At 32.3% G+C, this 14,943-nt stretch overlaps 1 protein-coding gene across 1 annotated transcript in view; it reads right to left on the reverse strand.

Annotated features, from left to right (window-relative positions):
* Positions 1-5,421: 5,421 nt before the first annotated feature.
* LOC118183024 (green-sensitive opsin-1-like) overlaps positions 5,422-14,943 on the reverse strand; it is a 248,901-nt gene continuing 239,379 nt past the window's right edge. Inside the window, exon 4 of the mRNA XM_085812395.1 lies at positions 5,422-6,881. Within this exon, the coding sequence (XP_085668521.1) occupies positions 6,726-6,881 (156 nt within the window). The 3' untranslated portion in view covers positions 5,422-6,725. The remainder of the gene's footprint in view (positions 6,882-14,943) is intronic.

A 14,943-nucleotide genomic window follows, 5' to 3' on the forward strand; every position in this document is an offset into this window, starting at 1 on the left:
GGAGAAGAAAATGCAAATCTCCGACGTATTCAACATTCACCATTAGTGCATGGTGAATGTCAACATATGCCGGTGTAAGTTAGAAATAAGGATATTTGGCAAATATTTTGGACATGCACCAAGCGACTATGTGAATGTTGACATTCACCGGTAAATGTTGACATTCTCTAAATCTCGGCCTTTCACAGTAACATATATAAATTCCAAGCCTAATGTTTTAAAAAGATTAATTAAGTTTCATGTGTTAATGTTTATGTGGTTTCATGTGTTAATTACTTTTGTTAAAGGTATTTTAACGTTATTATATTTAACGAAGTTACCTTTTTAAAGAGTATCTTTTAAAATTATCCTAATTTTCTTTTCTATGTGCTATTTAATGCTACAGTACAGTAGCTCTTATTGGTTTAAGAATTGCAGTTAAAATCCTTCTAAAATTAAATAAAAAATTACATCAGCTATATGATCTGAAACTTTAAGATGAAATATTTCAGAGTGATTATGAAAAAATATTATAACATCAAAAATAAAACCTCTTTCATTTTATTATATAAAAAATAAGTCTGAATTTTAAACTGTGTTTCTTTTTTTTTCTTCAAACTTAAAATAATTTTGTGTAGCAATCTGTGATTGGGGAAGCAGAAAAAGCGGATATCATGCGACATACAAATGAAAACAGAAATAGCTAATGGACGTTTTAAAATAATTATATGAAAAGGCGCTAGGATATCATTAAATGGAAAACGCTTTCAATATTTCTGAAGTAAAAAAATATAAATAAAAATCGCATTTGGAGTATGCAAAATTGGGCTAAAATAATGAATGCACTTGCATTACATAAAAATTCAATAGGATATTATCGAATGGAAAATGCTCAAAATATCTCTAAAATAAAGAAATGTAAATAAAATTCGCATTTGGAGTATGTAGGTTTGTGCTGAATAATGAATGAATTTGCATTATTCGTTTCCCAAAGATAAGCAAATTAACAATGGCATTTATCATTAAATTTACATTTACTTACATTTTTACACTTTTTTTTACTGATTTTCCGGTGCAAATACAAAAATAATATAAACTGCCTGAGATAAAGTAATCAGGAAAAGAACTTCAAATATATAAAATTATAGATAAAAAGATGTCTAAAGCATGATGTAACCAAATGTAAGTCATGCAACTAATGTAATCTAATGGCCTGTGTAAGTGTTTTGCTTTACCTTGAATATGAAGTAATAAGTTGCAAATCAAACACCTAGTACGCATAAGTCGAAGTATAAGAAAGTTTCCCCTTAAAATGTCTTTAATTGCTTCAAAAACAAGTTCGGCAGTTTTATAAATTGTTTATTATATTTTACAGACAAAAAAAAAAAAAAAAAAAATGTATGAACTTTAGTTTAAGGAAAACAAATCGCCTTTATAGTTTTTTTTTTTTTTTTTTCAAAGTATAATGTTTAGATCTACTAATAAAATTTATTGCAGAAAACACCATTATGCTTATGAAATGTTTTTTAGTTTAACAGAAAGTTATTTTACATATGACGTGTTGAATGCAACTGAAACTTCGTAGAAAATTATAAAATTTAAAAAAAAAAAAAATTGGTAAACTTTAATGTGACTTTCACACATTTTTCAAAGAAAAAAAGCATTTAAAGAATTAAAATTTCTGGAATAAAAAATTGAAGTTCACGTGAAAAGCAGTCATTTCAAGACTTTAGGCCCAAGAATATTGACACTGTTCCTAGTTGTAGCTGAAAACATGTTAAGTAGCTTGTTTTTCAGTAGATCAAAAGTTAACTTCATTCAGTTTTGCTGGAAACTAGTCCTTTGCATATTGACAAATATTTTGCACCTAAATGCATAGTTTTAAGCCTTATTAAAAAATAAATTATCTTTTCAATTTAACTTAAAACATAGCTTAAGAGCAAACACAGTAACAAATATGTGTATCTAGTATTTAGAAAAGGAAAAATTTCGTTACCTCTTCCAAAACAAATTTGAACGGATCAATCAGCAATAAACAGAATAAATTTTCTTATTTAATTAAGATGTTATTATAACATAGTGAAGTAGTTAAACATACTTCATGTGATTTAGCTTGTACGTTAGAACAACATGGGCCCACCAGCAGCCGAGCGGTAAAGACGCTGAACACTGGTAGTTCGGTCCGAGGTTCGAATCCCGCGAACGGGCTGGCTGCATGGGCGTTTTCGTGGTTTTCCCCATGTGTAACGTGTATACGAGTCAGTTTTCCTTAGAAAGTCCTCCACGAAGGCATCCTTCCCTTTAGGCAGATAGCCCTCATGTGCTTTGCCATAATTGAATAATCCAATCCAATTTAGAACAACGTTTGTCTGCAGCAAAGAAAATTCGTTCAATTTCTTGAGGTAGGTTCATTAATTTATATAAAAGTATAACAAATCTAAATTTTAACTTCTTTATAAGGACAAAAATTCTATTCTAATCTAGTAAGATTTCTTTTTGAAGTAGAAAAAACATGTTTACGATGTTTTCACATTTGTTTTTAACATCTCCATTTTCATGTGTACGTTACATATAGAATCGGTCTGATTCTCAGACCGATTCTATATGCAGTCCGATATTCTTATATGCATATCCGATTCTCAGATCGATTCTATATCTTGATTTGAAGTTTTGACTTCAAATCAACAAAAAACAAACGAAAATTACAAGTTTAGCGAAATCTTTTAATAATGAAAGTAATAAGAAAATGTTGTTAGTAATGATTAATAATGAAAGTAGTTAACAAGAAAGAATTTAGATGTAGGTTAGTTTTTATTCACAGCATTTTAAAATGTTGTAGTGTTTTTTAAATGTTGTAGTATTTATCTTAAGCATTAATATTTAACAGTATGTTAAAATATAATAATTTTTTTTTATTTTAAATTAATACCTACATCAGAGAATCAAAAACAGGGGATGACTCTTTCTTCTTTAATCCCTCCATGAATGGAAATATTTGTAGAAAAAAGAAAGAAGAAAAAAGCAAGTGAGTTACTAATTGAGTAAATGATGCAAGGCTAACTAAGCAGCAACCGAGTGTCTTAATCTTGGGTTAAGAAAATCGTAATATTTATAGACGATAACGATATTTGAACCATGTAGACGATGAAGACAGGCTAGGGTGAGTTCATAGATTTTTTTCCAAAATATTCATTTGCGACAAATATTATCAGCATTTTCAGACATTTCGAGAGTTAATCTTTGATTAATGAGAAATTTTAACTGAATTACTATAATTTAAATTTTAAATGTTGCAAGTTCTGAAGGTATTCATTATAAAGCTATTTTGCACATCTGCTTAAAACAGTTTGATTCGTTACCGAACAGAAATTAGTTATTGCCGATGATTCTAAATGATTTTAAATGACTTTTGTGAAAGTGATCGCCTTAGAGAATATGACTCATATCGGTAAGGAAGATTATACTTTTACATAATGGTTTTACCTTTTACTAATGTCTTTGGAGACTACTAAAGAAAAATATTTAAGTGGAAGTAAGAGTAATTAATACCGCCATATTAATAAAAGTACAAAATTGCAAAGATGCTATTGATTTATGTAGCAGGAAAAATTTGGAAAGCATTTATAGTAGAATCCATTTTCTATGTACTTTATGAGAATATTTCTTTAATGCATGAACCCCAAAATTCATATATGCAAACCACAACATCATAAAAGTACTTTATTCTATATTGATTAGTTAATTTTAAAACCATTTTATGCTTTAATTATCCAAAAAAGGGTAAAATTATCTATTTTGTTTCAATAACAAAATATATATCTATTCTGTACATATAATAAAAGAAAGAATTTGTGTGCCTTTCGTTCGTGCTGCACGTACGCTAATACACCCAGGGCTACGAAATTTGGTACATTGGTGCATCTAGAAGAGCCATTGCACCTCGAAGCAATTTTTTAAAAATTCGAATCAGTTTTTTTTATTTCATTTTTTCTATTTTATCGCATTATTTTGAATAGTTTCATTAATTTAGAAATGTGGTTTTGGCAACAGTTTTTCATTCAATTGTATACCGAGCTGCTGACTGTTGAAAATGAGCACTGTTGCCACTTGGAAAGTAAGGACGATAATTCTGTGCAGTTTTTAAATTTAATGTTTCTCTTGGATAGTGGACGTTTGTTGAAAAAAGGCAACGGGAAGTTGGTTAATTTATTTATTAGTATAATTAATATTTGTATTAAGGGATATTGCTTATTTGATTGTAATTTGTTATATGTAATACATTTTGCTTTTAAATTTGTGGGGTTTTTTTTCTTTTAATGAAGTTGTTCTGCAGAGCAAAATTTTGCGCTTAATATTTAACGTTTAATGCTCTCTTCAGTCATTTTCCCGCTACATTTAAAAGGCAGATGAAGGCTGGCTGCATAGCTTCTAGTAGTAAATAAAACAGCTAATTATTAATTATATTAAGATCTGGTTGGCTAAATTTCATTACATAATTCAGACCTCTTTAATGGAGCAGCCGATATATCCTTACCGTCTTCAAATATTTTCTTACATTTCCAATTTCCATAACTAGAAATGAGATCACCAAATAAGCAATCTTTGTGTTGCAACTGCTACCCAAATTCATTCTTTAAATCTGAATTTACGCCAGAAACACGCATGGAAATATTACCTAATTCACTTTTGGGATATAATATAATAAAAAGTTCGTAAGTAAAGTTATGGAAGTTTTAACTTTTAATTCATTATATTACAATGAATATTTGAGTAACCAGAGTTTTATATTCCGCGGGTATCTACAGAAAGTTAAAAACTATATTTTAGAGAAACCTGGAGTACAGGGTTTAAAAACTGTGTTCAGAATTTTTTTATCCCATTCTGTGAAATTTTTTATGTGTATGTGTTAAATACAAATTTATATTTAAGTTTAATATTTGAGAAAATAAAGTCTGCACCCTTTACGTTTCACTCTCTCTACGTTTTAGAACACTCTGGAAAAATTCTATAATTACCATTTGTTACATTCTGTTTCGATTTGTACTGATCTTTATAACTTTCTATTCAATTAATGTACATGATACTTTATTTTAAACACTATTTTAAATTTGATTACAATTTTGTTTTTTTATCCCTGTTGTTAGCTTAATAGCCTCTTTCTTTTGAGCCTGTCGACAAGCTCACTTAGTTGAGGATTCCTTGGGATCTTTTATTATCGTTTCTTATTTATCTATTTAAAGGGCTGAAATATCGAAATTTTACGCACAAATACAATATTTTGAAAGTAATTTAAATGCATTTCTTTTCTTAATAAACTTGAGCATTAATATTGCGCTAATAATTAAATTACATTTATTTTTGTTTATTTTTTATTTAACTTTTTATCAGAAGTTAAATGCATGCTTTATTTTAATAATAATCTGATAAATATAGACATTAAAATCTGCAATTTATCGTAAGCTAAGCATACGACGCGTAAAATATTTCAATGCATAACAGCGAATTTAAATTAGAATTTTGAAATGAAATTGAAAAGAAAAGCTAGTGCCACAAATAAAAATATAATATTTTTAAAATTATCAGAGTTAGATGACTTGGTTAGTTTCATAATTATTTACTGGAGATAAAATTCGACAATAACAGGATTTTAGATTTTTAAACATTTCAACATTTGTACAATATGCTACAACGCTCGACACACACACACAAAAAAAAAAAAAAAAAAAAAAAAAAAAAAAAAAGAGACAGCGAAGAAACAGAGAGAAGCATTTGATTACTTTTCAAACAGAAAACTGACAACTAATCGTTTCGGGATTGCTAGATTTACTGTTTTAGGAAAATTCCAGAGATCTTGTCTTTTCTCAACGTGGTTCAGGATAGAATGTTTTTTGAAAACCATGCACATGAAAAATCTAATGGGAATTTTCTTTTTTATTCTCTGAAGAAGTGCTTTTTTATATCAGAATATATCTTCCTCTAAATAAAACTTTTCGAAAGATATTTACTTCTCACCTGAAACATATTGTTTTTAGCTGCAAGGACAGCAAATTCATAATGAAATTCAAGCTTGTCGTTGACCTCCAAAGTGTCATATAAACCATCATACGTAGTTTTCTCCAGGTCTCCTTTTGCAGTATTTGTCTGCTAATCCCAATTACTACTGCCATTATTGAAAATATATTTGTTTCTTGCATCCTCTGCTAATTAAAAAACCGAGGATTCGAATACAACTGGGTATTTATCATCCTCGTTTGAGAACAACAGCAAAGCTTCAACTCGTTAACAAACATTGTAAGAATTTCCCTAAGTTAGCATATCAGAACAGAACCAAAACGAGAAAGCAGTAAACACCCGGAACTGGCGATTATAATGTGATAGCGGTATGAAAAGTGTTTTTTTCTTTCTCTTGTTATAATTATTCGGCTTTAAATATAAGTTTTTACTGGGAACCTCGAATTATGTAGGAAAAATAAGAATATTCTAACCACTCACTACCTTCCATAAAATAATTAACTACAACTTCACTTCACAGATTTAAAATTTATCTTCTCTTTCCTCATATATCAAGCTAAGACAAATGCCAGCATCAATAATTCAATCCAAATTCGGCACGTTTAGAGGTGGACGATATGGTTAAGCTATCGCACTTTATGTAAGTTTTAAAAGACAAAATAATAATTTTTCACTTTTAGTCTCTGTATTCGATTCAAATATTTTCAAACAGTCTTACAACACTACGTGATTTCTTATACAGTCAGTTCTGCACCATTATTCATGATGTTATTGGATATCACAGTGTTTCCGATGGTCAGTCCCCGCTTAGTTTCCAGGCTGATGTCTTCCTCTGAATCGGGTTTCTTTCTCCAACTTTCGGGCACTTTGGCTAGAATGGCATCTCGAATCTGAAACGAAAAATAAAATGAGAGCACTTAAAAGATTGCACTTCTCTTTCAAAACAAATATTAGCTAATTTGAAGCTTTGTGTATCAATTGGCCGTCTCATGTTTATGGAAAAGTTCTACGGATTTATACATAAAAATTATCAATTTACAAACCAAATAAGTGCAAGATAAAATATCAGAATTTTTGATGTCTCATGTTAGAATCAAATTAGATCATAAAACCCTCAAATAGGAGATCACGAAAGAATAAATATCTAAGCAAAAGCTACCTGTCATCAAGTCTTAAAACTGTAATTGAAATATATTAAATTTTAGGTACGTAACATTAGGAAACTTATAGGTAAACTTTAAAAAAATTTAAATTTTAGGTCAAACTTACGAGGAAATAGACTAATGCTAAATATAACAGTAATAACTTTTGCTGCCATTTAGATCATTTTACTGCGACCCAACAGTCTTAAATGTACAACAAACCCACGCTCAAGAAAGAACGTTGTTCATACAAAATGTATCATTAGGTACGCAACAGAATAAGTAAATTAGTTTTTTTAGAGCTAATCACCTTGGCCAATGGTCTCAGACTCAGATGGTATGTTGACCGATACATAGCATTCACGATCTAAAAATAGCAGACGAGCTAGAATTTTTTTAACAAAATTATAATTCTTTATAAAAAATATTAGAAATATATTAAGGGGTGTTGGAAACCCCCTGTACCAAAATGTTAAGTTGGCCATTTTCGATGTACTTTTTCTCAAAATCTCCTGTAGATATACGCTTAAAATTTTTTGTGTAATTAAATTATACCTAAAAGATTATGCAGAAATGAGCTTTTGAAACATTTTAAATTTTAGAGTAATTTACAGAATAGTTTGTTATCCATAGTAAAATTTAGCACTTTTCTCACAAAAATATTTTTTTAAAAATGTTTTCTTAGTTTATCACAAACAACAACAAAAAAAAAAAAAAAAAAAAAAAAACTCATTTCAGCAAATATTAGGAAACAATGAATAAGCCATAAAAAGTTTAGATACCCGTGAGCATTAGTTCCCGAGAAAAGGTACATCGACTATAAAAATAATCAAGTTTGGAGAAAAAACGCGTTTTTAAATGTAAAAATCCTCATTTTACATTTATCATATTCAATCATATTCAATCAAAGCATTCGATGAGAAATTAAAAGGAATTTTCTATAGTTTTAATTTTCATAGAGATTAAAGAATGGTATTTTTAGAAAGCTAAATTTGTAGAGAATTTGAAAATGCAAAAATCCGAAATTTCCTTTTTGGAAGATTTTTGGCTTCCAACATCCCTTAACTAAATTTTTAGTTTGGTTTCTGAAACAATTATCAAACCATGCAAAAAAAATTAATAATAATGAAAAAGGGAAAAATTAAAATTTATTTTTATTTTCTATCCGAAATATAAAGTTTGGTCCTAGCAAGATATTTTTGTTGGTTGCAATTTGTAATTCCCCATAATTAGTCGATTTGTTACCCATAATTAGTCGGGTAACAAAAGAACCCGACTGACCGATAATAAATTTTATTATTATTTCTACAAGACTACAAACGTTAACAGAATCAAAATGTCATCAAATAACAAACTGTAGTACGAAATAAAGAAGTTTATAATTATTTACATACAAACACATGTTTTATTATCTTATGAGTCAAAGAAGATTTTAATAAATAAGAGAAAGAGACTAGGTCATAATTATTGATGTTTAGCTGTCATTATTAGACATAATGACAGCCAAACATCCAATATTCTGACTGACATTTATTTCTATTAGTTCTAATGTATTTAATTAATCATTAAGTAACTTTAAATTAAAATAAAAATAAACAAATGCTAAAAATTTTCTAAGCTTTCAAAGAAGATTTCCAAGTGGGATAAATCTTGAGAATAAATAATTATGACCTAGTCTCTTTCTCTTATTTATTAAAATCGTCTTTGACTCATAAGATAAAAAAACATGTGTTTGAATGTAAATAATTATAAACTTCTTTATTTCGTACTACAGTTTGTTATTTGATGGCATTTTGATTCTGTTAACGTTTGTAGGATTGCAGAAATAATAATAAAATTTATTATCGGTTAGTCGGGATCTTTTGTTCTTTTCTTATTAATTGCCAGCTGTTAAAAAAGCGCTTTTCGCACATAAATGAATTCTCAAAGATTACGCTTAGTGCAAAAATTCATAACTGCGCGTTTTTTTTATAATTATTACAGAAACTGACATTCTACTCTTCGTTACTGCTTATTGCACTTTATGTATGCCATAAATGTAAAAAATATATCTCTGCCGTGTGGCATGACGTCGTATGGTTATTTTCATTTCTTTGCTAACTATGGTGATGACATCCGCAATATGATTATCTATAGTAGGAAGCTGCTAAGATTTAAAGCTATAATAGGAAATATTTTGATTGTCCATGCTTTGCAGAAAGTGTTTTATTATGTTTAGAGACGTTTATAAACGCTACATTCTGACAAAATGTACTTGATCACATGCACATTTACACTAACATCGTACATCATAAAGAGACAGTTTTATAATAGCTTTTTTATGTAATTTTATGCATGTTTAAAAAATCAATCCATTATTATTGCACAACTTTTTAGAATTATCTACATACTACTAGCTAGACAAAAGGAGATACGTACATAATTTATTATTTAGCTAGGTAAAAGGAGATAGATAATTTATGAATTAGAAAGTTATGAGATAAATAATTTATTAATTTATGCGTCCTCTGTGGCTACTGAATTATCACGTGGATTTGGGTAACGTGGCGTTCATGATTCCTTCTCTAAGAAACTTACTGAAGCTTCTGTAACCAAAGTAAAAATTTTGTCATTTCCTAATATCGATCCCCACACTGATATGTTCATAAATAAAAGTGACTCGTGATAGCAGACACCAATTACAATGCATTTACCCATAAGCATTGACACTCGTTTTATTACTACTGATGAATCTGTCATTCTCAATAAATTTCTGAAGAATGCCGACGAAATGATAATTCCAGTCGCTAGCTAGGAATCCAGCGCTATTGTTTTCTGGAAAAGTATGGGAGCTCATAGGAGGAAATAAAGAATAAACATACTTGTACAAAGTAACTGATGTATGAATATTTTCTTGATAAAATAAGTATTTCGAGTAAATAACAAAATGAAGTTTATTTACAGGTAACCATGTTACTGTTAATGGATTCATTTTTAACAAAAAGTAATTTCAGAGTAAGTTACACTTGTAAAAATTATACACAAAGTAAATGCAGAATCAGATTTATAGATCGAGAAACGTTTGGTAAAATCTGTGAAATATCGTGTTTTGATTAAACCTGATGAGTTGAAGAAGGTAGGCGTAATGCGCATTGTCTCAATCATTCAATACTGTTTTCAATAATTTTATTATGTTCTCCTTTTTAAGATAAACTAAATGGAAATTTAAAGAGTGTATCGGCAAGAAATAAAGTGGAGTAGTTTATCATTTATTTATCGGAACGGAAATGAAATAAATGATAGGAAATTGGAATCTTTCAATAACTGCATAAAACTTTTCGCGCAATCTACGCTTTTCATTTTATATGAGAGGACACTCGCATTTCAGTTTGTTTATTTTTGTCTTCTTTAAAGCACATAAACATAAATATGTCTTGAAGCAAAATTTGCATTTAAGTCTTACTATATTAAAATATACATTCTCTCACGGATTTAATAAAATCCTTCTTACTTTAAGCAAAATTCCGTCTTAATCTAATTTTGATTTTATAGGAAAGTTTAATGCATTTCAATGTATACTGATACCATAATTTTTTCAAATAAGCGTAGAATTTTTTCTCTTTGTAGAAGAGGGATTAGGGTCAAATTATCTTGAAATGCACAGTCTTTATTTACAATACAACGTAATCTATGTTTGGCTTTTGTTTAATTAAAAATATTCACACATCATTTGATTGACTTTTATTACATGCCCTTATATTGTATTTACAGCCTGTCAAGAACTAATTTCAAGTACTAATAAGCATTTTCCTACACTTCCTACACTTATGATAATCAACGGCAAAACCGAATCATTTTGTTTCATATTATATAGAATGTCAAAAATATGGCAAATATGTCTGCTTAATATTACAGATATTTTTGGCCTATTTTCGATATGCTGATTATAAACTGCGAATTTGCTAATCAATAAACACAACATTTTCTCCCGAGTATTTACATTACAATGGGTAATCTGAATTTATTAATAAATCAGTTTTCTATCTCGTGAAATTGTGTATGAAATCATGTTCTTCACGACTCATGTTTGTTTAATTTGGCGTTTCCAGAAGAAATAATACCTTCAACTGTCCTATTTTAATTTTAGTTTGCAGTTTCAATAAAGATTTCAGAACGAGACACAAAACTTTCCTTATAAAGAATACTAATATTAAAATAACAGTGACCGCTATCAATTCGATATAATTTGCCCACAAAATTCTTTTTGAAATAAAGAAACTACTTATAAAAAGGAACATATTTCCATTTATTTCTTTGTAGTTTTATCTTTAAAGTCCTTCAGAAAAATATGAAAGGATCTTATTCTTATTCGTTTGCTTTTAAAATGTTATTTGATGCTCCAACATTTTCCTGACTCTTTTTTAAAAACTCATTACTGCAATATTGCTTTTCCAAAGCCATGAATTCGAAAGGCCACGGGAAAGAATATACGAAGTATATACTTTTTCAATTCTAAAGGGAAGAATTGTTTTATGGCAACTTATTTTTATTATTTACTATTGGTGCATTCCTATACCATCACCATTAAATATATTGCTATTATGCCAATAACATGATATGTTCGCCTCATCCCAGCCAAGAGGCAATAAGAAGTTGGGTTTGATAATACGCAAATGTTTGTGAAAAATGCTACACCATGAAGGATTCGTTGGAAAAGAGTGAAATTTATTACACATATTACTGATAGCGATACAAATAAAAGATTAAATTTACAAGAAAAAAGAAGAAAAAGAACGTCGAAAATCTGTACTTTGTGTGTCCGCCACGCTGAGCGATGGCAGCCTGTACATGTCTTGACTGTACTGTACATGAACCAGCATTGATTCATACTGGTTCTCAATGTAATCCTGAGGAATGCCATTCCATATGGCTTCGATCTGACGCCACAGTTCAGTCTTAGTGTGTACTCCACCTGCTGGACGAGCGAGTCGCCGACCGATGAAATTCCAGACATGTTTAATGGGCGACATATCCGGGGAATAAGCAAGCCATGAAAGAAGCGAAACCTGTTGTACTCTAAAGAAGGCTTGTGCAGTTTGAGAAACATGTGCACGGGCATTATTCTGATGAAATACATCGTCCGGAATACGTCGAAGAATGGGGAGGACCTGTAGCTCCACAACTTCCCTTATATAGTGATCATTGTTGAAGTTGGTCACAGTCTGCACTAGATAGGATCGAGCGACTGTGCGAGCAGACCTTAAACTCTGTAACAGTTCATGCATAATCTTTCATCATTGTACTCAGTAGTGTAGTAGTGTAGTGTATTTAATTATGGCAAAGCACACTAGGGATATCTGCCTAAGGGGAGGGATGCCTTCGTGGAGGACTTTCTAATGGAACCTAGCTCGTATACACGTTACACATGGGGAAAACCGCGAAAACACCCATGCAGCCAGCCCGTTCGCGGGATTCGAACCTCGGACCGAACTACCAGTGTTCACCGACTCGGACGCTGGTGGGCCCTCATTGTACTCAGATTGTATCGAGATTCATCGGAGAAAACGAATTGTTGCCATGGGGCACGCCTCGCATACGGGTTACGCCCTAGACTAGACGAATTACATATCTTTGTAAATGAGTATTGCCCTGATATCTTACTCTTACAAGAACACAAGCTTAGTCCACAAGATAATTTCCAGGTTGCCAACTACAGTCTTTACAGATATGAGCGACAGCGTACAGGTACCAGGCACCCTGGAGGAGGGCTCATCATCCTTGTTAAACGCTCCATCACCCACCACCTTACAACACTGCCACAGCTTTTAGCCGTTGCGGCCCTAGCTATTACAGTCACTACACTCACATCACACCCACTCACAGATATCTCCGCCTATGTTCCAGGCACAAAATGATCACAAGCGAATATTGTGCATGACTTCGAAGCGCTATTCCAACTCAACAGAGAAACAATAATAGGCGGAGACTTCAACGCCCACCACCGCGCATGGAACTGCAACTATACCACATTCCTAGGCTCTGTAATTTACCGTTTTGCCAACCAGGCAAGAATTACTATTACAGCTCCAGATACCCCAACACTCTACAAGTACAGATCAGCGAATGTTTTGGATTTTTTCCTTCTCAAAGGCTGCTGTTCAAGATCCATCCAAACTCTCAATGAGTTATCCTCTGACCACAACCCGGTCATAATTAAAGTGGGGACCTCTGTCTGTAGCACACCACACAAAAAGGTCTTTATTACTAACTGGGCAGGGTATGCCAAAGCTTTAAAAAACACCACACTACACATTCCAACAGTACACACAGGTGATGAGTTAGACGCAATGGTCACCAGTTTCACTGCCCGCCTGGTAAACGCTCTTAATGACAATAGCACTCCTGTTAAACACAGGAAAAAAGCCACAGATCCTGAACTTAGAATGCTCATTCAAAGAAGAAACGCTGCACGCAAAGAATGGCAAAGGCACAGATATCCAGCGGATAAGACTACACTCAATCGATTAAACCATCTACACGTCAGCATGCACAACGCGACTAGGCCACCTATCTCTCTTCCCTCTCAGCTGAGAAAAGCTCAGTCTGGAAGGTGACAGCAAAATTAAAGAGATGTTACACAAACATTTCTCCCCTAAAAGGCCACCACCGAAATTCAGAAAGCTGAGTCACTAGCTGATCACTATGCTTCTCAATTTTGCACTTCCACCCTCCAACAGAATACCTGGTTTCCAGCACACTAACACAATACCTCTCAAAGCCACGCGCAGACAACATTACTCCTGTTAAGCCATCAGAGGTCTATGGCTACATCGAGAAACTCCAAGTCAAGAAGAGTTCTGGATTAGATAAAATTTTATACAAGATGCTCAAAAACATGGGAGTTCTTATGCTTTTAAAACTGGTTGCTATCATCAACGCAATGCTACGCCTGGGCCACTTTCCTTCGCCTTGGAAGACCGCCGTCATCACTCCAGTCCCAAAGCCTGGGAAGTCACCATCGGAGCCACCTTCTTACAGATCCATCAGCCTTTTATCGTCACTAAGCAAATTAGCAGAATTTATCATCTTGCAGAGAATCCTTGCATTCACCGAACTAAATAACATCATTATGACCCAAGCAGCATGGATTTCGTAAGAAGCACTCAACTGTCCACCAGCTGTATAGAGTCACTGAGCTGATCTCCCAAGGCCTCCAAGACCACCAGACTACAGGTACCATCTTCCTCGATGTAGCTAAAGCCTTTGACCGTGTTTGGCTCGAGGGCCTCATGCACAAGATCATCACTCTTGGTTTCCCAGAGTACATCACAGCCATCACCTATTCCTATCTTAAGGATAGATAATTTATCGTTCGTGTAAACAAGTCTCTCCCTACTCCAAGGCCTATCAAGGCTGGCTTCCTGCATGGGAGTCTCCTTGACACATACTTTATCGTTCGTGTAAACAACTCACTCCCTACTCCAAGGGCTATCAAGGCTGGCTTTCTGCATTGGAGTCTCCTTGACACATTTACTATAATATCTACACGAACTATATCCCACAATCACCACACACCACCCTGGCTATGTACGCCGATGGCACGGCAATTCTCTCCTAAAATGCATTTCCAGGCCCAGTTATACAAGCACTCCAAAGCTACATCCACACACTTGAGTCCTGGCTAAATGCCTGGAAAGTAAAGATCAATGTGGATAAATCTGAGGCCGTTTGGTTCCCCAGAAGGAGAAACATCGACAACGAAGACTGCATTCACATGTCTGACATCCCGATTCAGTGGATTAAGCAAGCCCGATACCTTGGAATTATTTTA

The sequence above is a fragment of the Stegodyphus dumicola genome, chromosome 3, assembly GCF_044657685.1.
Source record: "Stegodyphus dumicola isolate Sdum_Otavi_A_Nest chromosome 3, ASM4465768v1".
In the NCBI taxonomy this organism is placed as follows: domain Eukaryota; kingdom Metazoa; phylum Arthropoda; class Arachnida; order Araneae; family Eresidae; genus Stegodyphus; species Stegodyphus dumicola.